The following is a 27,180-nucleotide window of genomic DNA, read 5'->3' as shown; positions in this document are numbered from 1 at the left end:
ACAGTGTATCAGAGATAGAGCACGTTATAAATATAGCCACGTTATAAACAACTAACCAACGCTGATGGAAAACGTGTATGGAAACGGTTTTGCCACAATGCCTTGCGCTGTTAACACATTAAGTGCCAGAGACGGACTAATTCGTCTTACATAATCCAGCGCTTAAGTGCCAAGGACGGACTAACTCGTCTTACATAAAGATTTTTTTTTTTTGACAGTGGGACATCAATCAACCCCTTTTACATCTTCGAGATAAGTATTTGCAGCAAGAGCATGTGTGTAATCTATTTTACCGACCACTAAGTGGCGACAGAGACCGAGAGAAGTCACAGCCACGGGACCCAAAAGCCACAAAAGCAGCCGCCTCGCCCGGACACACACACACAGAACGGACAGAGATCCCTTCCCCCCAGAGCCGCGCAGCAACGCGCGAACACACACACACACACACACACACACACACACACACACACACACACACACACACACACACACACACACACACACACACACACACACACACACACACACACCGCGGAAGCAAGCCATTCAAGGAAATGGCGACGCGATTTTACAGTAATCCATATCCATTTCAGACTCGTCTTGCCCGACAGGCAAGCAGGCAGGCAGGCACGCAGACAGACAGGCAGGCAGCACAACGCGCTTCTGACACGCCCGCTGAAGCCAGGAGGAAGGAGGAGAAGACACACGGAGGGAGGAGTTTGAATGAGAGGGGTGTTTCCTGTTGTTATGGAGGAAATTACTGTTCAAAACTATTGTTTAGAATGTCTGACGGTCTTACTGATGCCAAAAATGAATGGTTAAAGTGACTGTTTCACAAAAAGCCATTTATCTCTGAATAAATTTCCAGACGCTGAAACCATGCTGTACTCAACGGCTAATATCTACATAACTACTAACTCTGCAAACTAACTCTTTTAGACAGAGAAAGCACACATTCTATTAGTTATTTTTAGATGATTGATGTTCATGAATTCTTAACAGAAAATAATCCTCGGCTGTTCTAAAATGAGCCAGAATCGTCAAAAACACCCCTGGCACAACTTACCTACAGGAATGAAAACATGGCTGGCACCCAATGTGTTAAAAGGCTCGCGCTAAAAACGGGTGCATTGGAGTGAATGGAGATGTTGCAACTCTCTGGCTCTAGCTCTACAGTAACGATCACATGAAAAAAAAAAAAAACACATTGGGAAAGTGCTCATGTGAAAAACCACCGTGACGTAACGATGTACCAATTCATTTGAGGGCAAAACAAAAAGCAGGTTTGAACCCATAGAGGGCACTTATGCTGATATGCTGAATGATAGGAGTTTGTAAAATTGTAACAGATTGGTCTCAAATGTGGAGATTTTGACCAGAATCCTTCACATACCACTCCAAAAGCATGTATATTGGTTACACAAAATATAATTATTTCAGAGAAACCTGAGAGAAAAGAAAATGATTCATTATGTTTACTATAACTGGTACGGGTATTAATTTACCTGGTGCACTTTTCCTTTAACAGCTTTGAAAATGGTTTCGTGGTCTCTCTCAAGTGTGCTGACCAGAGTAGGAACACCCTGAATAAAGCAGACAGAGACAGAGCATTTCATGCACATTTCAGGCATTTAGCTGGGATTTTAATCCAGCGAAATTTGGAGCAACTGTGACAAGGACTGCAAGTCAAATATGACTGTAGATGCTATGAATCAGTTGAAAACCATGTAGGTGTGCTTACTGCATACAAAGCAGTTTATCATCACTGATGACATCATCACTGATGACATCATCACTGAACTATAGTCTCAGCCTTAGGGCAATCAGCCTTAGGGCAATTAATCTGCCCTAATTAAAAGATCCGGCTCTGTCAGGACATCCGCACGGGTGCTCTTTACACACCCTGAAAGTTTCAGCCCGATCGCACGTAAAACGGCATAGCTGTGGCCGAACACAGAACTTGAAACAAAGAAACAAACATTACCGACATACTCAATTTTATATATACTAGCGCGCTTGCGCGCTCAATTCCTAGGCTCGCCTGCTATGCAGGCTCACCCATCCTGCAGCTCGCCAAGCTGGCCCTGCAGCTCGCATTCGCAGCTCGGCCGCTGCACAGCCTTGCCCGCAGCTCGGCTGCTGTGTGGCCAATGAGACCAGCATCACTGATGATGTCAAATTTATGACATCACTGATTGTGTCATCAGTGGGATTTATGACATCACTGATGATGTCACAGTGGGATTTATGACATCACTGGGATTTATGACATCAGTGATGATGTCCCAGTGGGATTTACGACATCATGGATGATGTCATAGTGGGATTTATGACATCAAAGTGGGACAATCACAGTGGGACAGAGAAACAAACAGCTCCCATTTATATACTGATGATGATGATGATAGATAACTATATTTAGTGTAGTATTAACAAATATAATTGAATGCTATCCTTCCACATAAAAATCATATTTGCCATGCCCATCTGTCTAATTACCTGCCAGTCAAAACGTCATCACATTCATCGTCATTTCCCCCTGGTGTTGGTAATAGTCTAGAACAATGTTTATAACGAAATATTGAATATGAAGAAATTAGAAAGGTTTGGAGATACAAGTGTAATTATTAGGTTATTACATTAATAAAAGTAAGGAAATATATTCTGAGGTTGTATGGATGTGATTTTTGACATTTCCAATAGTATTGTCAATAGGTTTTTTAAAGACATCTTGCAATGGGGGGGGGGGGGGGGGGTGGCCAAAGGCTAATGTAATCATATACTCATATTCACATTAATGCCTATGTATTTCTGAGGGACTGGTTAAATTTGGGGTGGGTTAACATGATCTATGATACACAGAGAAACACAGTACATTTGGCACAGATAGAAATGTGACGATATAAAGTACATATTTATTTTGAATGATTATTTATTAATTTATTTTTGTCTGTTGTTATTTTGCTGTAACTGTCCCAACAGTAACAATAGCTTGTCCAACTGCAACGTATCTTGTAATATTGTAATATACAATATTTAACAATACAATTTTTAATTTAAATTAGGGTAGTGGGGTGTCTAGTGCTCAGTGTAGCACAAAGCATGATGAGAAACTGGGTATCTAAACAATTTCAGTAAACTAGCTACTCTGTTTCTCCTGGTTTCTTCCCAACACCTTTCCTTACAGTAAAGGCATGGTTAAGTGTGAATTTGTCCGTTCACTATCCATGCATGATGCGTCCCTCTCCTTGAATCAGGCTAAGTGGTGGGGACTCACTGTGCGGGTGATCAAGGGTTTTCCTTGCAGGAAGCGGGTGAGGATGTGCTGCTGGATCCTGGGCAGGTCGTATTCCGAGATCGCCTCATGGCCGCGCTGCATGCTGTACTGGCAGTTGGATAAAACCAGAGGTAGCAGGTCCTTCTCCACCTCATAGCGGATCACATGCAGCTCCGTCACATCTGCCACGCTCACCTGGTACCTGCTGCAGCATTAAAGATCAGAGACCAGACAATTAAAATATGGACTCTTACTTTTTTAATACTTTCTTTAAGACAAAAAAAAAAGAGCAAATGACAAAAGCAGTATTATCACTACAGTATTTTGCATGCTGATGCTGAAGAAGCACAGCTGAGCTGTCTACGTAGCTCCCTGTATGCGATGTACCTGCTGTCCTCTCCGGTGTGGCTGTCCACAGCGTACACCAGTTCGTTGTGTAGCGCCACCAGGTGGCTGACCAGCGCCGTGGCACACAGGCCCGGCCCCTTCCGCCTGGGCAGCAGGTACTGCAGGTCGCTGCTCAGGTTCAAATCCTCACTGCAAAACTCCTCCGGGATTTTCATCTCACCTGCAGGCAGGAAAGGAAACAAGACCTTATTTCGAGTACAACGAGAAAGTAAGCATTAATTTTTGTTGGTGCATTTGAATGTACCATACACAGGGGTGAATGTAGTATTAAGGAGAAATGATTGTATTCAGTATGAGTGAATGGCAGGCTTTTAATGAGGAAAAGAAGGGGGTAACTGCTTTACTCACTGCTGGTTACAGACACTCTGAGCAGGTTCCATGTGTTCAGGAAGATATGGATGTATTTTTCATACCACATCCTCATTGGTGCTGTCACAAGAAAACTCAATGAGAAAACATTGACTTTATATATGTTCACTTTATCTGAATCATTTTGGTTTAAATGAGGAACAAATGGAACAATTCCAAGAATGCAAATTTGGCCCACCAAGTGCATAAAGTATGATACAAAATTAGATCTACTGTACGTATTGCTCATGATACCAGTTGTACCTGTCTGTTTCTCAATGAACTCTCCAATTGAGCCCAGTATCTGCTCAGATGCATTTTGGAACTTTCTCACCAAGTTCTTCTGTAGGGTCAGGATATCTGGAAGGAACTTAACCTGACGAAATTCAGTCTCCTGAAAAAGGCAAACACAAATCATCAGGTAATAAGTACGAATTTCACTGCTTTGTAACACAAACTGAGCAGAATATGGTTTACTGCTGTGAGATTTCTGACTTTACATAATACATACATAAAGATACATAAACAAGGGTGGTAAAAACAGTAGGATCAAATTACCCCTAGCCTGGCGCAAGTTGAGCCACAGGAGCACTTTTTTTAAGGAGTCATATTTTAAAGGCCCTTTTTCATACTGTAGATGCATTCTGATAACTTCAGTAGATAGAAAACATCATGAAATAAGGGTCGGTGTTTTCATTGTATTTCTATCTATTTTTTCCCTCACTTTGAGGACAACCTAAGTAAAAATGGGCTCATCTTACTCCACTCTCCCTACTCCTTTCTGTATAATTTCCGTATATTTCGCTTATTTTTTCCATAAACTGTGTCAGAGTTCTGTTGATGTTGTGGCAATTCCTTGTGTTTGTAGGAATCGGTCATGGGTTGAAATCATAGCTTCATAGCTAATTCCGCTTTGACAACGCAACATGCTAGCGAGCGATCTCTCTGCTGATGTTCACCTTCTGCAGGAACTTCCAGAGCAGAGGCAGCGTCTCCTTTTGGTCACTATGCTCCACAATGTGCGTGAGGCTGAGCAAGGACAGCCTCTCCCTGCAGCTCCACACGGCCGAGCTGTGGACGTGAGAGCCCCGAGGCAGGGAGGTCAGGAAGGGACAGTCATCACCAGAAGTCACCCGCATCATGAAGTTAGAAGCCACCCTGGAGTCATTCCTGATGGTGGCGTTGACCTCCCTTAGGAGTCGTTCGAGATCCTGACATGGCATAAACACCAAATTTACATTCAGACCTGGGGGACTGCACGACATTTAATGATACCAGTAGGTAAACTGGCATTGAGATTAGCAGGTTTTAGCTTTTAGGCATGCAGATGTGAAACAATAAACCATTCAACAAGATGTTACTGTTTAAGTGGAAAAACGGTCAATGTACACATTTATACTGGTAAATTGGTACAAGTGACCATGCCATGTGCAGATAAACCGGGCTAAGTGGAATTTCTGGCAAGCTATTTGTACATGTACCACATCGCTGGTAAATGTACCGATGTACAAATGTGTCCAGGGGTGTCAATCTCATTTTAGTCCACGGGCCACATGCGACCCAATTTTGTGTCAAGTGGGCCAGACTATGAAAATCAATAATCAATAATAACCTATAAATGACAAAACCTCAAAATGTTCCAGTTTATCTTAGTGTAAAGAATTACAGGTACATTGAAGAACACGTTCTCACGTAGGGTTATCTCAGCTACCATCAAGCACATTACCTACTGTCTGTACTGTGCATTACAATCATGGTGTAGTGGAGGATAAACGCAATTTACCCGCCCCTTTGAAATGATGCAGATAGTTTACTCACCTATTTTCAGACCAACTGTATCAATCAATGAGGGCAAACAAGGTGGGTAAACTCCTCACCATGGATAGTTTACCCCCCTCTGTATTTATCACTACAGCCCTGATTATAATTGATGGCAACTGTGCAATTCTCTATAGTCAAGCAAAGGTAATGAAAATAACTGACTATTTAGTGATTAATACAGATAACATGAATAGGAAACTTAATATTTAACTTGCTCCTGAAACCTGGCACGCCGGATTGGACCCTTTGGGGGGCCGGATCTGGCCCCCGGGCCGCATGCTTGACACCCCTGATCTATACAGTACATGGACCACATCATCAGTAAATATGCAAATTGACCTGTGCATGTGTACACATACCACAGCATGCGGTAATGCACCCCCCCCCCCCCCCCCCCCAGCGTTATTCATACAGGGGGAGTCTCACTGGGAGCAATGCTCTCTTTTTCAGGAGCGGCCTGTTCACATTCACACATATTCACACCTGGAAGCTGACCAGTACAACCACAGTCGGATCTGCTGGCCACTGAGCAGCTCCACTGGAGCGGTTGGGGTAAAGGGCTTTGCTCAAGGGCACCTCAGTGGTGGTAATGAGGGAGGGGCAAGCACTGCCTTTTCACTTTCCCCACCCAGATTTATCCTGCCAGTCCCGGGGATTGAACCGACGACCTTCCGGTCAGTAAAACTGTCAATGTATACATGTAGTGGTCAATACATGTGTACATTGACAATTCTCCCATACAGTATATACACATCACCAATGCTTTACAAGAATTCAAGTGGGGAATTGTGACAGTGTAAAAATATATTGCAGACGGCAGCCGATACTTACCTTCAGCTGAGGAGTTATGATTTCTGCAGCAACAAATGTGTCCCAGGTGTTTCTGGATGCTTTGGTTGATAGGTATGGATCAAAGCCAGCTAGACAAAGTCAAGAAAACAGAAAATGTTGAGATGAAATGCAAATGTAGAAATTGATCATCTTTCTCTCGCCTTCACTGCACAGGTAGGATGATGCAACAGCCTCTGAATGTCACGGGCTCAAAACTGTCATGTTAGAAAAAACTGTCATGTTGTTATACTATGTACGGTATAACAACTTCTTTTTTCTATCAGACTTGTGTTGTGCCTGTCTGAGCGAGGGAGTGAGAGAGAGAGAGAGAGGGGGACAAACTGAGATCAGCAGAGCAGAAGCTGTGCACTGACTAAGGCCTGGTTTTCAAAAGCGCAAATCGCTAAATTAACGCCGGGAGGGAAGATATCATTAGGCCGGTATTTATGGCTGAAACGCCCATTCTGGCCTATTCTGCCACTGCGCCACGCCTATTTCGCGTAAAGCGCATTTCTGGGCGTAAAGCCATGTTGCTATTTTCCCGAGGCAGGAAAATAGAGCCCTATATGTTAAGTGACTGGAATAGGTAGCGGGCTTACATTGATTGGCCTGCACTGGTTCCAGCAAGGATCTGAGCATCAAGTGGACAGCAGTAACAGTGTCATCGGCTCCTCTCCCCAGGGCCTGGGTCAGCTGATCCACGTCCTTCAGTAGGTGTTGGGCGAGAAACAAGTGAACATCCTGGACAGGCGGCTGGATCATCTGCTGGACAGACTAAAGTGATAGAGAGAAGGCAGAGAGGTCTGGTCAGACAATCTGACTGTCGGGTTTGAAAAGTGCTCTGCAATTCAGTCGCAATGTTATATTCAGGAGCAGACAGCCTGGATCCTCTTTATACCACGGCATCTCGCTGCGTGGGCTCGCTAGCGGCCTCGCCCACCCTGTGCTCGCATACGCAGCTCGGCCGCTGCACTTAAAACAAAAGTTATTCTCTATAAAGCAAGGCTTTTGTAATGCTCAACAGGCATTACATGTTGACAGATAGATAGATACATACATATACCAGACAAAATATCAGAGATGTTTGTTTTATTTATTTATTTTTCAAAGTGGACATCGCGTTAAAAAACACACATTTATGCTTTAAAAGTCATAAAAGTGGTCCACGTTTGTGAAGATTATCTTGCTAAACACAAATTACCACTCCCATAAACTTTTGTTAACCACAGACCTCATTTCATGCATTTAACCGAAAATCCCCATTCTAAAAGCACATTCACTTTTCCCCTTACAAACCCCTGTGTGTTACTAAAGTGTTACTTCTTACGAACCCCTGTGTGTTACTAAAGTGTTACTTCTTACAAACCCCTGTGTGTTACTAAAGTGTTACTTCTTACAAACCCCTGTGTGTTACTAAAGTGTTACTTCTTACAAACCCCTGTGTGTTACTAAAGTGTTACTTCTTACAAACCCCTGTGTGTTACTAAAGTGTTACTTCTTACAAACCCCTGTGTGTTACTAAAGTGTTACTTCCGGACTCATTCCTGCGGTACTCTATTGGATTCTACTGGACACACTACTGTCACCATAGGCAAGAGCAAACAATGAATAAACAATGAAAAGAACATAATATTCTGATGTGGGGCTAACAACACCTCCATGGACTACAATACCCTATGCCTACCAGGAACATCGTTCATCATGACAACACTATAGTGGATATCTCATTTTTGAAAGTTATGTTCATTAGCTTACCTGGGCCTCCTTTGAGGCTCCCAGCAGCATCGTCAAATGTGTGAGCAGCCTGACCAGAGTGAAGGGGGTGAGCGACATGTTTTTGGTGTCCAGGGTGTCCGGGTTGCTTCTCCTCTGAGGGTCTCCCAGGATGTGGCCAGGCCTTGTGCGATCTCCCCTAAAACAACAGATAGGTCAGTCAGTATACAATGCTGGGGAGTAGTTTTTTTTTTTTAACATTTGGCAGCAGCTTGGTTCATTTGGCATTCTCACACACACACACACACACACACACACACACACACACACACACACACACACACACGTGTATATACAGTACCTACTGTATGTATATGTATATGTAGGCTAAAGAAATAGAAAGCTCTTTATCCATGTTTTGTGTCTTCCTATCGCACTTCCCTATATCCTCCATTATGATCCAATAATATTTCTTATTTCCCAGTCACATCTGTTGTCTGGGTTCTATGACCTCTGACACTTGTTAGTGACCAAGGAATTGAAGCTTGTATCGTTGTTGACTATACGGATGGTTATCAACCAAATCACCAGAAAGTCTATTTGAATGTAAACATTTCTCAGGATTTACATGTAGGCTACTGAATATGCTAAATAATTCTGCAGTTTTCCACCACTGTCACCTTGTCCTTTTCCCTCCTTCACAATATGGAATGAGTGCGAGCGGCACTTTAGGTCAATCCTGATGCTGGACGCTCTGCAGTTGCTGCCATCGGGGATGCAACACAGCTACTGTACCTCCATTGTAGCTTGACCATGAATGATACTTACTGCTGTTGTATGGGCTTGAATCCAGGCAAGGCTGCATGATTGTCTCCTCCAACCTCCGCTCTACACTCCAGACACCTGCCTCTCTGCGTGGGCAGGCCGCACTGCAAAACCACATCAGATCAGTTGGCTCAGTCTGTCAGACTGCTTTCTCTTCGTCACTTCTGCATTTCACTACAAATAAATCAACTGGACCTAAAAGCATGCAGTCTGACAGACTAAACCCTAACCCATAACCAAATGAAAAGAAATAACAAGTAGCATTAACTTACCTCACCAACAAAACATGGGTGATTGTTTGGACACACTGCAGAGACAAACAAAACAGCCAGTTAAAGTAAGCTTGCATCACCTGCTACAGAAAATAAACTCAACTAAGAATCAAGTATCCTAGCTATAATTTGACTAGCATCTGTCTCTGTCTCTCTGTCTGTCCTTCGGGTATCTCGAGCGGAGCAAAGCAAAGCGCGTCTGGTGTGACTGGCCAGGCTCCTGCTCGAGCTCAATCAAGCTGGTGTGTTTGCACCGTAAGAATCAATTTATGCATCAAGTTGCTCCTGCAAACCATGACAATCCTAGTTTAAATATATACCGTATAATACTTACCATACCAAGTGAGGCGCCCATAGGCTTGCTGGAAGACTGACTGGGCAACAGCCAGCATGTCATCAGGCATTGTGGGTATAAAGGCCCGCTGTTGGGTTGAATAAAACGAGAAATGACAAGTTGGCATGAAAGTAACATTTATCATGGATTTTTATTGAAGCTGAGTAAATTTAAGACCTTTGTTTACAAAAATGGTAGAATATATAATTTGTGGTATTCTTTAAAGATTGAGCAATACAATGTTGGAGTGAAACGCTTCATATAGACTACAGTCCGTCATATCATATACTGTACCACACTTTGGCAAAATCACACCACATAGAGGGCTGAAAAATCCGCATTTCAGCACAGCTGTGATTCAGTTGTAGAGCGGTTTACAGTGTGTGAAGCGCTCTCTCTTCTAGAGAACATGAGCAGTGTTTACCAGCATATTGTTGGGAGACAGGCCAAGCTGCTGGAGAGGCGTCAGCAGATTGTGAGTCCCAGTGAGCAGCACAGCAGCCAGGTGGATCATCAGCTCTATCAGTGTGTTGTCCGCAATACTGTGATCAGGCCGGACGCTCATAGTCCCCAACCTGTTGTGGACCAAGGCCACAGCAAAATCCCTCACTTCTCTGTGATGCAGGTACCTTGAGCCCTGGATGAGCTCTCCAAATGCTTCGCATCGCTGATGGAAGACACACACAAAAAACTCATTTGATTGAGGGTTGCAGTATGATGTGATTTGTCATACTGGACTTGGGGTGGACCGGGATTCAAACCCATGACCTTCTTGCTGTGAGGCAACAGTGCTAACCACTGTGCCACCCTGCCGCAAGATTCAACACCATAAGGGATTAATTTATCTCTTTCATTCTTCTTAGTGGGCACAACTTGTGTTTATGAATATAGTCCTACCTGTATGTTTATCTGACTGAGATTAGTGATAATGATGATCTTTTCTCTACTGAAGAGTTTTGACAGAGTATGTTCATCGGTTTCTACCTACATGTTTTTCTTCACTGTTCTTACCTCGGTGGTGGGATGGAGCCCTGTGTTGGCAGATCTGTACAGAGTTGTGACCTCTCTGAAAAGTGCCAGGAGGATCAACAGTGTCCGTTTCCTTGGCGGAGCTGTACATTTCTAAAACAAGTTGAAACAAAACAATGAGCAATTGTTTCAGAGAATTTGAACAATGTCGCTGCTGTGAATATATCAAGTTTAGGGAAACAAATGTGGAGTGTTGATAAACCATTAAAGGGGGACTGACCCCTCCAGATTTCTTGCAAAACGGTATTCTACTTGATTTGAAAACTCTGCAGGCAAGATGGCCGCCTATACTCCCTTCCTTACCCTGGCAGAATTCCTAGCTCATAAACTAACATAACTTGGCCAATAAGTATGTAACATACAAAATAAAACGGTAATGTCTTCATTTGATGTAGAATGCAGAGGACATGTAACTGTTTAGATAAACTCGCATTCCAGGAATATTGTATTTACTGCGCTGCTCCAAAGATAACGTAGTTGGCTCGAGCCTGATTTGTCCTGGAACCCACTCGCTTTGCGCCAGAACACAATCGATTTGGGGGTGGAACACGCCAGGATTGGCCAACGCCCAGAACTGTCAAATCAAATCATCGACAGAGTCGCTATGGCCCGCCTCCCGGTATTTTCAGTGTATCAGAGATAGATAGATGGAGAACATTCGAAATATAGCCAGCCACGTTATAAACAACAAACTAATGCTGGTGATCTGTATGGAAACAGTGTTACTCAGTTTTTTTACACAGTGTTTTCTCCTAGAGCTGGACATTTGATCATCTGATGGTATTTATTGGGGAGTTCCTGGGTTAATTTCCCTTGATTAAAGTTGCCGAGGATGAGTATACGCTGACCAGAATGATTGAAGATAATTCACGGAGGGAATAACAGGGTTGACAGTTAATTATAAATGTTTCCAGAGTGGAGGAACAGTATTGCAGGGTCACCGACATGTCTACGCACCAGCCACTGTTGAAGGAATGGATCAAGGATATGAAAGGATAACGCATGCTTACTTGCAGCAGTAGGAAGCTTGGTAAATGAAATTAAAATACCTCGCATACTTCCTCTATCTCCTCAACATTGCCCTCCACCACTGCCTTGGCAACAGCATCACGCACCGCCTTGTAATCCTCTTCATACACAAGATACTGGTCCATGTGGCCTCCATCTTCATTCTGTTAATACAGTGTTGGTTTAGGAAAAGACATTTTCCAATTGACCCAAAAACACATGGATGTTAAGGATGAGTTATCCTGGTGGCTCCCACCCTGTGGCCTCGATGATCCCAAATGCAAACTATGTATCTTAGGATCAAGTAAGGTCATTCTAATGTTATGAGGAACGTTCTATGTGTGGAACTGGCATTAGCTGCCATGTGGCCATTCCCCTACAAGGCACCTCCGACCATCAAGAGAAATATACTATCTACTGAAACCTTCTAGCAGTGTCTGTCTCTCTGTCTGTCCTTTGGGTATCTCGAGGACCATTGGTCAGATCGACTTCAAACTTGGGGAGTGCACTATAGGGGGACGTGACCGAGTGCAATGTGAGATTTTTTTAAGAAATGTGCCCATGGGGGGAGCTACAGCGATATTTAACATTTTCATTGCGACATCAGTGATGTCAAGGGGGAGGGGAACGGGCACTGCACTACCGGGTACTGCACCAATCGGGGGGGTTGTGAAAAGTGGTTTGCTCATGATGTATGAATGGGGGAAAGGGAATGGGTAGATGTACCCATGGGAACCTGAGAAAGTGCAGTGTTGAATTCCGTGCAATTCAACCAATAAGATCACAGCTTTCACGTATCTCCTGGAGCCGAGTGCACCAGCTGGGCATATGCCTAGGTGTAACGTTACGTTCGACTTAGAACTCAAAGTTATGACTAACTTAATTTCATGACTAGTGCACCATGTAGTCTTAAGCCCTGTATGCATTGCGCCTTTGTGTAAATGTTACGTCTGGTATGGAACAGGCGTAAAAGTTACACCCAAGACGTACTGACAGCTGTCTCATCTTGATGTGCGCTGTCGGAACTGACAGCTCTGTCCTGTCAATGCCATTCAGTCCTGTGATGCAGGGGAATCTTTTCAAAAAATATTGATCGATATGTGCTGTAAATGGACGTTTTGGGCGCAGGACCTCCGCTTGTTGGCGGGTTTTTAAAAGCTGATGCATCGGAAGATCTTTCCATTTCTTCCTGACTTCCCGCAGTCCGCCATCGCATTCATTATTGCACTTGTGATCAAATTCCATGCATCTTGCTTCTGTTTATTTGTGTTGGCACTGTTAAATTTAGCTGTGAGAACGTTTCTATGGTTTGAATACAACTATAAGTTTGAGATGAGTTGGAGCTGTCTGTCAGCTGTCTCGAGCTGGTCTGAGAGAAGTGTGTTGCTTGGCAACAAGCATGTATTCACGTGGACGCGCACATCCGCAGCCTGAAGACCGGGCGCAGCTACGACCGTGGTAAGTCAGGCTTGGTGCACTCGGTGTAAATTCAAATCACAAAGTCGGGCGTAGCTAAGACTGGCGTAACAGTTAAGACCGACTTTTTTACGCCCAGCTGGTGCACTCGGCTCCAGGCCTGTCCGTCCGATCGACTTCGAACTGGAAAACAGGCACTGCACTAGTGGATATTAATCTGAGGGTTGGGTACTAAATGCTAGTAGGTTTGATCATGACTGAATGGCTGTGTACCTGCTGACGGATCTCTGCAGGGAAAAGCCAGCTGAACTCCGGTTCCTTCACCAGCGTTTGAATGAACTCAATGCCCCGCGAGCCGCTGAGCTTGCGGATCAGGTAAACACGGTACCAGTCGTTCCCACTCTGCTCACAAAACCCAACAACAGCGTTCAGGAATTCTTCAGCTCCATCTGGGACGTTGTTCTCTGGCGGAGCAACATACACCAGGAGAGTCTTAATTTTTTCTAATACTGACTGGATGTCTCATTTTGGAACAAAATTCCTGATATTGACAATATACATAGTTTAAGGTTTTCATTCCAAAATACTGTAGTATCTTAAAAAAAACACACACATTCATTCCCCACTCTGTCATTCATTACCTTACACTTACTGTGGGGTGGCAATAGCAAAAAAAAAAGTAAAATTTAAATATGCCAACAAACTGCAGTGTAAACATGTCACACTACTGTATAACATACATTTCATATCTAAATAAAGCAGCAGCTCTCACCAAACAGCATGTCACTGATCAGATGGGCGGCGATGGTGAGGGACAGACGCAGTCTTGCAACATGCTGCAGGTGTTGAATAGACACTGGTGCAGGAGGCTGGGCGGCTGCGGTCAGGAAGTGGCGCAAGAACTGTGTCTCTTCATTGAAAAATGGCTGCAGCTCTTCTGCCTTGTTGCCTTCCGGGGGCATTTTCTCCCACATGGAGTCCTGGACAGAAAATAAGTGTTTATTCTCCCCCCCTTCAGATTTCCCCCCCATTTCCCCCCAATTGTACTTGGCCAACCGTGTCCACAACGCCACATCAAGCCAGGCAGCGGGTAATTAACAACAAGGAGACGGTGCCATGGCACTAGTCCGATACCTCACGAGTCCGACACCTCACGAGTCCGAAAAAAGAGGCATTGGACAGGGGATCATGTCTATGTTCCCCGGGTTCTATGTTCCCCGGGTTCTATATTCCCCGTTTTTCACTAACCCTAAACCTAACCTCCCCCAGACCCTAACCCAAAACCTAACCTCTCCCACCCCCACACCTAAACCTAACCTCCCCCAGACCCTAACCCAAAACCATGAGGTGTCGGTCTCGTGAGGTGTCGGACTAGGGGGCAGTCCCCAAGGAGACAATGACCTGTAACTCACCTGTCACACCTGATAGGAAAGATAACTTACAAACACATACTGCAAGTGAGTAAACCACACTCAGGGAAAGAGATTGTAATATTGTTAAAAGGGCTGGAAGGCTAATGAGAGAAGTGAACTATTGGTAGGGGCTTAGTGATTAGCCCAGGCATGAACTTCCTAATATCTTAATAACCACCACGTAGCTTTCCGCTTATCATAACCAGCAGTTGTTGGAGAATGCTTGATTGGTGTGCCATGGACTTAGGTGTAACCATAAAACTTACATAAAGCTTATTTATGGATGAAAGTCTCTGTATGCCTTCATGAAACAGTATGACAGTGCTTTGGCTTTTAGGGGTTAAAGAATGAAAGAGACTTTACCTCCAGGCAGTTGATGTACAAGGCATAGAGCTCTGCTTTATCTCCCTCATCCACAATTCTGCTGTCTTCAACAGATGATAAATGCCATTGCAAATATTCCTTGACTTCATCAAAGCTGAAACACAGTAGAGCAGGGTATTCAATTAAGGGCCTGATCACACTTGGTCCCTTTCAGCCCTCCAAGTGAACTCAGACCTCTTAGGTCTGAGTTCCCCTCAGGAGGGGGTCTGAGTTCAGTTCACTTCCAAGTCCCCATTGTGGTTCGCTTCACCTGTGCAGTGTGACAAAGTGCTCCAGGTTCACTTATCTCATTGTTGGCTCTTTGCTCGTAACAACTTCAGTGTATCGCCTGAGTTCTACCTCTTATGCATATGCGCATAGAGCATTTGCTGTTTACTGATAGGCTTAAAGCAACTCTGTGTTGGTAACAGAACTTAATCTACTGTACATCGGTTTGATGTAGGCTATCATAAAATATGTTAAGGTGTTAAAAGATGTGTTTATTTTATCCAATACATACAATATAGTACAAGGCAAGTATAAGAACAGCCATCTTGTTGCAAATGAAAACTACTCATAATCCAAAGCAGTAAAGGTCTGAGCTCCAGTGGAACTACTGTATAACTGAACTGAACTGAAAGTCTGTATTGGGCTTCAATGTCACCCTCACATCCTCCAGCTGTGCATGCACGGGGGCTGGACCGAGAGTGCTTGTAAATCGCTAACTCTCTTGCCTGAGGCCAAAGACAGCAGCAATGAGTGCATGACCGCAGGGGGAATTAGGACCAGCTGGAAGAAGCAGATTGTGCGGCCAGGCATTCGCTAGTGCGTCTATGCCCACGGGAGCATCCAGGCTGTGTATGGACACTACGTATTCTTGACGTGAAAAGATCCATTGTGGCTCGGCCGTAGCCAGTCTATGTATTTTCCACGAGGTCGGGGTGTAGAGTCCATTCCCCGTAAATCAAGCCACCCCTGAACAACAGGTCTGCCCCTGTTTGCACGACCCCTGATACATGTGTCGCCTTGAGAGAGGAGATGCACGCTGGGGAAGCGAAGCAGGGCTGACTTTTGTTAGTCCTCGGATGGGAGACCATGGTTCTGGAAGAGGTGTAGGCGGACCAGTAGGAGGTGCTCTTTCCTCTGGTTTCATGAATAATATATCTCCAATGCCCCAAGGCAGAGACAGAGACTGTCCTGGCTGTAAATGAGCACCGTCCTTTGGATGAGACATTGAACCGAGGTCCTGACTCTCTGTGGTCATTATAGAGCCCATCGACACACTTCGCAAGAGTAGGGGTGTAACCCCGGTGCCCTGGGGGGGTGTAACTCCGGTGCCCTGGCTAAATTCCCACATAGGCCTTTCTTCAATCATGGCCACCCAATCAGTGTTGTAGTACTCGAGTCCAGGACTCGGACTCAAGTCTGACTAGAGTCCAATTTTCAGGACTCGTCACTGGACTTGGACTTGAGGCACTGATGAGTCAATACTTGAGTCCATGAGCATTCATGCATTCGGACTCGGAAGTTGGAGACAATGACTCGGACTTGTTAATTGATAAAGACTTTTGGTTAGTTTTTGTAATAAAAGTCTCTGCACGCGCACACCCATGCCAATTAAAGGTATGCTATACAACTATTTCATTAAAAAATGTTTTTATCCTTATAGAAAAGTTTCCCCGCAAAAACATCAATCATCTAACACAACTCTAAATACTGTGGCAGTGTGTTTGTGGTCAGACGCTGGCCCCTGCCTGATTTTAGTGGTTTACATTTTGTTTGGCTGTGCTGGGACATATTTGGGTGGATACATTGTGTAGTGTACAATGCTCAGCCAATAACATCACCCACACAGCGCAACAGCCCAGCCAATAGCACCGCTAATATGTTCTGAGAGTGGATGGCATCACAACAGCAGAGTCAGCGTGCGCTAAAACCAGGTAATGGAGTTTCTCACCAAAGCATTTTGCGAGCTGTTTGGAGCTCACATTGATGATTTGGAGGTATGTATCTGTTTATTTGTTACCTTTTAAAATAACCGCTGCGAAACTATCAGAAAAAAAGTTTAATCGCTGCGTTTCAACAGTTTACGGGCGCTCTCTCTTCACCTAAACACAGCCTCGCTCGACCACATAAACACAGAACACAGCAAAACAATGTCCCACCACGAAAATACACACAGGGCGCAGCGTCTCTCAACATAAACACACTGCCACACTATTATATGGGCCAGAAGTGATCGTTTTGAGGGGAAAGTTTTTTTATTTAATAGTTGCATAATATACATTACCTTTAAGCATCAGACGTGAGTGAGTGCTGATATTCGCCTTGTCCGGCACCGCTGCAAGATTCAACAGACTTTTCCTCTGATTATTTGATTTGTTTCTCACCTTTTTCCTGTGTGTGCATGAATGTCCAATCATGTAAGTCATATATATCTGCTAATACTGAGACTGAGAACGTGCACTGCTCCAGTCTGGTCGCTGGTTACCGATGCGTCTCTCTCTCTCTCTCTCCCTCTCTCTGTTTGTCTCTCTCTCTCTCCCTCTCTCTGTTTGTCTCTCTCTCTCTCCCTCTCTCTGTTTGTCTCTCTCTCTCTCCCTCTCATGAACGTAACATTTCTATGATCATTCAATAATTGGTAACAGAACTGGTGTGGATCCTTGGAGGACACCTTGTTCAAGTGCGGGAGGGAGAAGAATGGAAAATTAGTGTACAGGATGCACCCATCGCTCACCCTGATAAGGGGTGGCGTGGTGGGCCTGGCCCCCCTTGGCAAGGCGGAGTGATACGCTTCACCAACCAATCAAGATTGGCGTAGTGATATAGTAGTACCTTCCTGTCAGGTCGCAGCAGGATGCACTCCCATAGTGAGTCACCGAGTGAATATGATGAAATAGAACATAAACTGCCATATAACATACATATAAATATGAATTGATAAGACCAGACAGGAATTCAATAGCTGTTCTATTCATCTTTGATTGTACCTGAACTTCAGCAGCAGTTTGAGAATCACAGATCGCACCACCGGGTTCTTGTCCAGGGACTCATCGAAGGGTGACAGATCCTTGGTGTGAATCTGATTATGTTCTGGTGTAAAAGTTGACATAACATCAATAATAGTAAAATGGGACATAAGACACCTTAAAATAAACATTTAAAATGACTATATTTACAGTATCAAATCTTTATCTTAAATAAAGCATGAGGGCTTCTACTGTTAGCTATGTGTTATGATGGAGTAGGAAGTGGTACCTGTCTCAACAATCAGATAGGACAACAGGTGAGTGATGACCCCCCCTGTTGGTGGGGTGTTGTCCTTGAAGCAGACAGTGGAGACCAGGTCTATGAAGAAACCATTGCAACGCCGGCTGAATTCTGTGTTTTTCTTGATAGAAGCCCTTCAGAGTCACAAAAAAACAGGTTAGAAATGACTGTTGTTTGTCTCTTTTTTTCATTTAATTTTTGTGCAGCATTTTTTGTCCAAACAAAATAAGGTAAATGTGAAATCAGGGGACCACAGGGGACTCACTATAGTGATGTCACAGAACTGATGTCACAGATCACCGATGATGTCACAGGCAGTAGTGAGGTCATAGATCACTGATAACAGTCAGCAATTGTGATGTCATCAGCGATGACGTCATCCGTGATGTCATTTAAGCAGTCGTGACGCCATCAGAGATGCCACCGTTGAATGGTGACATCTGTGAATGACGCCACTTCAGTAGATGTGACGTCAGCAGTGATACCGCTGTCATCAGTGAGTGACATCATCAGTCGTGACTCGTGCCATCAGTGAGTGGAGAAATTGTGAACAACTAAGGCTAATGGGGGTCCACGGTCAAAAGGTGGACCAAACCAGGGGTCCCCACAAGCAAAAATGATTAAGGACATTGAGAACCACCCAATAGTATATGACTATTTGTACAAATCTCAAAAGTTGGCGCGCTCCAGGTCCAATATTGCTGGTTATAGGGAGAGTGTGGAAGATTGGGATGAGGGATAAGGGACTACCTTCTTTTGAGGTATAATAGTCCGTTATGGCTGCAGCTATATTTGACCATGTCTGCATGCATGGTAGTAGGGTTGGCTCTATTGAGTCATGCTGTTCTACTCTCAAGAGATGCTATATTCTGGTAGAGTGCTGTCCAGTGTTGAATTAAAGGAAGATTGGGATTAAACCACAGTGTCAGTATGGTCTTTTTCGCTGATGTAAGTAACCTGCCAGCAATAGTCTATGCTTTAAGTTGAGAGATAGAGATTAATCATCATTGAGTATTGAGCAGACAGAGGGAGGGATTATAGGCAATAACTCTACAGTATTGAGAAAGCATACAACTAGAAATACCGCAGCGCAGTGGTGTGGCCATTCAGCCTTATGGCACTTTAGGGAATGTTTGGGAGTACCTCAACAACACAGCTAACTGTTTTCAACATGGGAAATGGTCCTACCCCTACCCCAAAACCACCCACATCCCCCCAACCACTCCCTCTACCCACCCCTCGAGCCCCGACTCTCTATGACCTTCCTATCCCTAGCTATGGCCCCTATCCCCTATCCCCACCCCTCACCACGGTCCTTCCCACCACCCAAAGGCCCATATCCACTCCCTCTACCCACCCCTCGAACCTTGACTCTCGACTTTCCGATCCCTTTTTCCCTACCCCCGCCCCTTACTGATCATGCCCCTCCCACAACCCACCCCTTGAACCCCCACCCTCTACGACCTTCCTATCCCTATCTATGGCCCCTTTTATCTAACCCCACCCCTTTCCCTCACCACGCCCAGCCCCTTCCCACCATCCACACCCCCTAGCCACTCCACCTACACACCCCGCAAATCCCGACTCTCTACGACCTTCCAATCCCAAGCTTTAGTTTAATTTTTCTCTTTTTTAGTTTAGTTTCTGATTGATATCTGCTATTTCATGCTGATCACTTTCACTCGTATGGAGCATGTTGAAACGGGTTGAAACATTTCTGCTGAGTGCTGAGGCAGGCAGGCTTCCATTGACAAACTAATCGGAGGATTTTTATTGTGAAGAACAGATATACAGTTGCGACTTTTGAGAGAGAGAGAGAAGAGATGAGTCAAACAGAGCAGAGCTGTGTGTGTGTGTGTGGCGTCTAGATTGGCCAGCTGCAGCGTGACGTAGGGCTGCATCCCCCCAAAGTTGGATCATCCTGAGCTCTCTATCTCGCCGTGTGTTTTTCACGCACACGCCCATTGAGCGCGGGGTGGCCCAATGCAGAGTGCCTGATCCTGTGTGAATCCGGCCTTATGCATCTCTCCGGGTTCGTGACCTGGGTCCTATCTGAATTGTCTTGATGAGGGATTAACTCGTGTTGACTGACTTGGTGTGAATTGACAAAATAAGGGTAACATGGGTCCAGTAACCCTGGTCCAACCCTGGCCGTTGGTTTGAAAGTGGTATAAGTGTGCTAGCACATTATAGGTGCTCAGGTGGAGGGGTGGGGGGCAGAATTGGAGTTGGAAGTAGAATTAATTAACAATTCCACTTGGTTGACACCAAGAGAAAAGATAATTCCGCCTGGAGGGAAGCATCACAAACAAAAAGAAATCACACCTGACAACTTCAGAGACTTCTGGCATAAAGTCCTGTGGGATCTGTTGTCTGCACATGGGACAGGAAGTGTGTCCTGCATCAAGGTTTCCTCTAATGCAGGCTGAGCAGCAGACATGAAGGCAGGGCAGCTGTACTGGATCCTGAGGTTCTCTCAGGCACACCACACACTGGAGTCCAAACCTTTATCAGAATGTGAGCAAGTTGTTTCAAATACAAACACAGCTAAAGAACGTTCTTCAGTATGTGATTTAAATAAATAGAAAGGCATAGGCTCTTACTTGCAAAGCCGTTCGCTTGCTCCTTGCTTGCAAGACTTCAGTAACTTGATGACAGCTTGAAAAGCTTTCTCTGATTTTAAATCAGAGTTTCCCCCCAGAACCTTAGACATAATGACAAAAATATAGTATATGAGATTATAATAATGCAGTGATATTTTGACAGACTATAGGTAAAAGTTTGACCGCAAATACAGCATGAGTGGGCATAACATGGGTATTAGTAAATATTGTTTTTGCATAAATTATATATATATATATATATATATATATACATACATACATACATACATACAACATACAACACTAAACTCCACTGAATATATCCCTAGATTAAATTAAAAGAGAATACAGCATTAAAAATCAACTCACCCTGCCTAAGGTGTGAATGTGATCAAGGACCAGGTTCCTCAGCTGCTTCTCTTCATGATCAAAACCCAGCAGCATGTGTTCCACAAACAATGAGAGGGTGTAGATGCGCTTCCAGCCATTTCTACATGATATTATCACAGACAACAGAGAGCCAAAATGGAACGTCATTTTCTGCTTCAGCGCTGTACCAGAGATTTTCATCCGCCATTTAATTTCCCATAGACATTTCGTAAAATGCGTATAAAAATAATTGTACTTGTTCAAACCAAACGGTACCAATATATTTAGAAACAGGAGAGATTGCATAACATTTCACATTTCACAAAAATGCAAAAGAAAATGCGGGTTTAAAGAAACTATTTGTTCGATGTGTTTTTTTTTTTTTTTGGTCCAAGTGAAATGTTCTATGGTCTCTCCCGATTCTAAATATAGCTGAACCATTGTTTTACTTTGGTTTGACCAAGTAAAACAATTTTTCTAAGCATTTTATGAAATGTTCATGGGAAAATAAATGGCAGATGAAAATCTCTGGTACAGTGCTGAAGCAGGAAGTAGGTGGTCACTTTGCCTCTCTATTACAACACTTTAACACTTTGTGTTAGGAGGGCACTTTTTTACACTTCAGTTATGAACTAAATGTGCCCTCGAACCCTAAAGCCACCCCCGCATGATCAGCTCTGGCCCGCTGTGCCGTTCTGTGGTGCCTCCTATGTGGCAATGCTACCCTGCATGTCACAGTCACGCAACACTCGAATTTACCACCGTGCGCTGCGCTAAGTTCAAATTGTATTCACCTTATGTAGCTCCGCCCACTTGATCCGTTTGTGTTATGACTTCCTGTTCACCCGGTCAAACCAGAGATCATCTCTGGTCAAAGCTAGTGACTCACTGGAAGCAGGCTGCGGGCATAAGCTCTGCCACAGGAAACACAATCGGTTCCGATTGTGTTTACACTTCCTGTTAGTCTCTCAAGCCAGACTGTCTCTTCTACATAAGGTGAATAAACTTTGACCTACTTACCGCTGACCTTCCTCCAATCTACCTCACGGTGAGAGAAGATCGCTTATCATGTGAAGGTAGCTCCTTCATAACCGCAGACAAACTCTTTGTCAAATTATTCACGCCTCCTTTCATAGTTTCAGACCGTTAGTGCATTGTGTGTCATCTCAATTTGCATGGCTTACACTACATATTGCAGGCAATTGCATGCAGGCAATTGCTCCATCGTTATTGCTTGCTGCATGAGACATTCAGTTGATCTCAGTATTTCAACTGGTCGGCAAAAAAAAAAAGTTGGTATCACAGACAATACTCTTGAATGGTGCATGTCATATCATATCACAGTAAAACATCTGTAGTGGATATGGGGTTGAGTGTTTCAATTCCACTCTTCTGCAAAAACACCAAAACAGCCCTTTACCGGATATTGTGCAGTCTTTCTTTGCATCGCTCTCCATATAGTCTGGTGTTATGTTGGGAGCAGATCAGCTCCATGGAGCCTTGCAGCCTCTTCACCTGCTTCAGCCAGTCCTGGCAATGAGGATCAGTATCTAATGGAGGCGGCTCCAGGCATTCAACACATGCCATTGCTGCATGGACATCCAAAACCTAGAGGAGATACAGATTTCAAGGTGTTCAATACTTTTGTCAATTTAGAGGCATCCTATGAACAAAGTCCTAGAATGAATATCACAATAGCACAAATTAAACGAATAGAGGATAGATAGTGCTTCTATTGGGTTCTGGTGTGTGAAAGTAGAGGTTGTTGATGGTTCCGTTTGGTTTGGGTTTCTGTGGATTCCAAGGTACTATTCACACTTTTCTTTTCTTTTTATTCAGGTCTAGTTCAAAAGACAATATTGTAAACAACCCTGATGCATTTTGGAAATGGTTCTTCCCCTTTCCACCATCTTTCTCCATACAGTTTTGGTGTGTTGCCTTGAAGACCTCAGCATGGTCGAAATTGTTCTTTTGATCTATCCATGAAATAATGGGTTTTAGAGTGCTGCAGAACTCCTTCCTGTATCACCAAATAGGTTTGAGAAAGAGCAGAGTCTCTCTCTGTGTTACACTAAAGCATAGGGAAAAAATAAAAATCATCTGCATGCCTGATGCTTGAGTTTTAGGGATTTTTCTTTTTATTATCATTATTTTTGCATGTTTTTAGCGTGGATTCGTATCTGGACTGGAGGGAACCCACATGCAAACTCCACACAGAAAGGCCCTTTTTGACGAGCCCATGGGCAGTGGGCACTGAGGACATGGGAAGGGGGACACACCCTCACACACACACAGCGTTCCAGGCGAGAATGAAACCCAGGACCTTCTTGCTGTGAAGTGACAAGGCAACCACTGCGCCACCGTGTCCCCTAAGTTTAGGGAATGTTTACAGGTGCAGTGTGATGTGTGTACCATGAAAGAACATGTGTGCAGGGTGCTAAGGTGCATGACGCATACATAGAAATATCAACATCATCATGTAGGCCTCTTTATCCTAAGACAGAACAAATTGAAGGATGGATCTGTATTCAGATTTCACTTTTGCAAAACATTTGGTTTCACCTTGAATCAAATCTCAAAGTTGCTTGAGTTTAGAATTGTTTACCATCTCTGGATAGTCTCTAACATGTTGGTTCCTGAGCAAAGGAGAAACCACTTGAGGCTGAAGGGAAATCATCCGCGAGAGGTTCTGTAGACGACTGTGATAGAAATGGTAGGCTCTGTGGATGTGAGGAAGAGAGGGACTTTCTTCGCTGTTACTTCTTCTCTGTAGGTCATTAACGCAGCTGTTCAGGGCTTCACGGAAAAGCTGTGGAGAGTCATGCAAAATATTCAAATGTTGTAAGTACCTTACTGTATATGGTAACACTTTACTTGGATAGTCCGCATACAGATAGTCTCCTATTAGTAACATTTCGACAGCTTATTAGTTGACATTCAACAATTCATCTATACAGCTTCGTCTGTAGATGTTTAACAGATCATCTATAGCAGTCATACTCAACTTGCACATGCAACGGAATTGCAATTCTTTTTTTTTTTACAGTGCACCTTAACGCAACATGCAAGATACCCGCTGAATAAGTGTCCAAATGTTCATGTCATTCTGGCCAATACTCCACTTCTGTTATAGCATTTCAGTCTGGAATATGGAATATCTTTCAATAATCTTTATGACTAAAAGGCTACATTGAAGTAGAAATTTATTTGTTTTGGATTTATTTAGCTTCAAGAGTGCATTTTTGTTTGTGTGACCCTCAACACAGGCTTTGAGAATCCCGGGCCACTTACTGATACTTATGCTTAAATTAACCCACTCATGTTCTAGGTTAATTTCAAGAAAAACATTTTGGCTAGTGGAAATTCTAATTGGCTGGTAACTCTAATAGCAGCCATATTGGCAGGTGGTCAAAAAAGTTAATTTCAAGCCCTGAGAGCAGGTGGTGACATAGGAGTGAGTGAGAAAAGGATCAAATATTGGTGGTTAAGACTGAATAATGACATCACAACTGTTAATTTAAAATGAGTTATTCCTCTAAACCTGGCTTCAAATGCCCCAAATTTTTCGCGCTGGCGCCGTTCGGCCCTCAGCAAAATCTGGTAGCGACAGGGGCGAATTTTCCACTGGGGACAGGGGGGACATGTCCCCCCCACTTTTCAAAACCTTAATTCTGTCCCCCCACTTTTTAAACTGAAAAAATCATGGGTAAACTGAAAAAATCATGCTCAATATGCTACTGTTTGACCAGCCATCATATTATGGCTGAGAATGTTAATTGAGTTGCTAATTATAAGCTATAGGCTACTCCAAAAGATTGCTACGGATTTCCTCGTCTGTAAAAACTGCCCTCTCCAGACCCTGAATGCATTTCTAATGGCGCTCTGTATGGAAATCCCCTTTCCAAGCTGTCCCTGAAGTGGAGACAATGGCAATTTTGACAATGTTCCACTACTGGGATTTTCTGGGATTTTCAGTATGTTAAATTGGAAGCTTTCAAGAGCTGAATACAACACAAATCATTTCTGTTGCAATTAGTTTAAGGTTGGGTCATTTTTTCTCACAGATTCCCTAGACTAAACTGGTGTTGTCGGCATTAAAGAAAATAACTTAAAGGGTTACCTTTTCTACACTTTTTTTTTATCTTTTCTTTCTCTCTCTTTTCTGAGACATTCCCATCAGCTTTTTTTGTTGTCTCTCAAACGGTTATAGCGGCCTTTCAGGTGATGTAACACCCTGAACATGGTTGATAAATGTTAATTGTGTCCCTAAAAATGCAGATTAAAAATATCTGAGCTTTATCAGAGATTATAATATAATCCATGTTAAGTGACAAAAGCAGCTGAGTAGACGGTTCATTTTCTGTGTTTATGTCATTGGGGGGATACTAAATAAATAATATTAGGCCCCATTTTCTGTTTTGTTCTGCAAGGCATCATTTCTAAATCCATTGACACTTGCCAGGATTGACTATGAGAGGTTTAATTTAATTTTTTATTTCATTTTAGGATTGTGATTAATCAGCAATCCTCAACTATCAGCAGTCAAAATATTTACCATGTTGATAATTTAACTTGTGAATTTAGCCTTGAAAACAGGCTTTGTTTGCCATTATAAATAAATGCTTACCCTTAATTCTTCATCTGTTGTCACTTTCATTGTCATGGAGACAAAATCCTGCAGGTACCTTTGGAAAAATTCCTTCCTCATTTTATCATTCACCATTTCATCCATGTAAAGGACAAGTGGGAGATTCCGAAAGAGATCTTCAAAATGGCCATGTGTATGATCTGGAAAATAATGTTTTGACAGGACCACTGATGTGTTAGGGGTCAATGTAAGAGACAGGTTTCAGTTACATAGCTTGCATCATAAAAAGCATTCAAACATGAGACTCATCCTTAATTATGTAGCGAAAATCATCTAGTAACGTGCATTAAATATTGAATATTTAATGTACAGATCTCTCCTCTCCAGAGGTCTGACCTCTGGCTGCGCCTTGCATCTGGAGGGAGCCAAACAGGGCCCAAGGCGCCAGCCTGTCTGGAAATACCAAAGGAGTGATTTCTAACTGTTGACGAGTGTGTTTCGTCAATGTCCGTTCTGTCCGTTGGCGGAGATTTAGTTCACAGGTCACACGGACGGGACCCCGGACAGGACTCTTGAAGCAAAACAGTCATGCCCATGCACGGAGTCTGGAAGCAAACAGTTTAGGAACTTGTGTACCGTACGCGCAACTCATGGAGTGTTTGGTATCAATATTCTCCGAATTGCAACCCACATTGATCTATATAAATCATGGGTATGTTTAATAATGCTTTGTAAATGTACAACACGGTCCCATCTTCCTCCTTAAACCAAAGGTCATCGAATGGAAGTGGGGGGTCAAAGGCTATAAACCACTTCACATTCCTTTTTAAAGAAGAGCCAGTAGACATTCACTGTCGTGGTCTTTTCGTGTGTGGCTCAAAAATGGAATTAACAAACCTCATGATTCTATACTTTGTCAAGTTAATTAGTATTACATACTTCTTGAGTAGGAATGTATAGTGTGTTAATGTGTGTGTGACAATCATTTAATTAGTTACCGTAGATCTAACAGTGTTGACATGTTATCGAATCTAGGGTAACTCTTTTTAATTCACCCGAGATAAGTGGTTTCATTAGATATGTTTGTGTTACGTACACGTATACAAGATTTGGTAAAGATATGTTTTCCAGAAATAGTTTTGGTTTATTCCTTAAATATAAAGATACACCACACATGTTTGATTTCAAAACAATCAGAATAATGTGTGTGATGTAATTCTGAAAGTGTCATGGCCATGAAGTCATTTGATGAGATGTTTTAAGCATGTGATAAGTTTTAAGGGAAAGAGG

The 27,180-nt window shown here is 43.4% G+C and overlaps 1 protein-coding gene across 1 annotated transcript in view; it reads right to left on the bottom strand.

Annotated features, from left to right (window-relative positions):
• The window catches only part of LOC310774867 (E3 ubiquitin-protein ligase rnf213-alpha-like), a gene marked incomplete at its 5' end in the record, with an annotated part of 75,987 nt that overhangs the window by 6,938 nt on the left and 41,869 nt on the right, over nucleotides 1–27,180 (bottom strand). The window contains 26 exon segments of the mRNA XM_083634992.1: nucleotides 1,509–1,586; nucleotides 3,281–3,482; nucleotides 3,668–3,848; nucleotides 4,037–4,117; nucleotides 4,301–4,430; nucleotides 4,996–5,247; nucleotides 6,689–6,777; nucleotides 7,288–7,462; nucleotides 8,444–8,600; nucleotides 9,230–9,330; nucleotides 9,499–9,533; nucleotides 9,833–9,920; nucleotides 10,257–10,499; nucleotides 10,844–10,954; nucleotides 11,911–12,033; nucleotides 13,559–13,749; nucleotides 14,058–14,265; nucleotides 15,061–15,175; nucleotides 18,051–18,153; nucleotides 18,319–18,464; nucleotides 20,656–20,835; nucleotides 20,934–21,034; nucleotides 21,303–21,423; nucleotides 22,723–22,910; nucleotides 23,908–24,111; nucleotides 25,930–26,090. Of these exon segments, the coding sequence (XP_083491118.1) occupies nucleotides 1,509–1,586; nucleotides 3,281–3,482; nucleotides 3,668–3,848; nucleotides 4,037–4,117; nucleotides 4,301–4,430; nucleotides 4,996–5,247; nucleotides 6,689–6,777; nucleotides 7,288–7,462; nucleotides 8,444–8,600; nucleotides 9,230–9,330; nucleotides 9,499–9,533; nucleotides 9,833–9,920; nucleotides 10,257–10,499; nucleotides 10,844–10,954; nucleotides 11,911–12,033; nucleotides 13,559–13,749; nucleotides 14,058–14,265; nucleotides 15,061–15,175; nucleotides 18,051–18,153; nucleotides 18,319–18,464; nucleotides 20,656–20,835; nucleotides 20,934–21,034; nucleotides 21,303–21,423; nucleotides 22,723–22,910; nucleotides 23,908–24,111; nucleotides 25,930–26,090 (3,764 nt within the window).

The sequence above is a fragment of the Poromitra crassiceps genome (genome assembly GCF_964638095.1).
Source record: "Poromitra crassiceps genome assembly, chromosome: 4".
Taxonomy (NCBI): domain Eukaryota; kingdom Metazoa; phylum Chordata; class Actinopteri; order Beryciformes; family Melamphaidae; genus Poromitra; species Poromitra crassiceps.
Note: the sequence above shows the minus strand (reverse complement) of the source record. Positions and strands in the feature narration are given on the sequence as shown.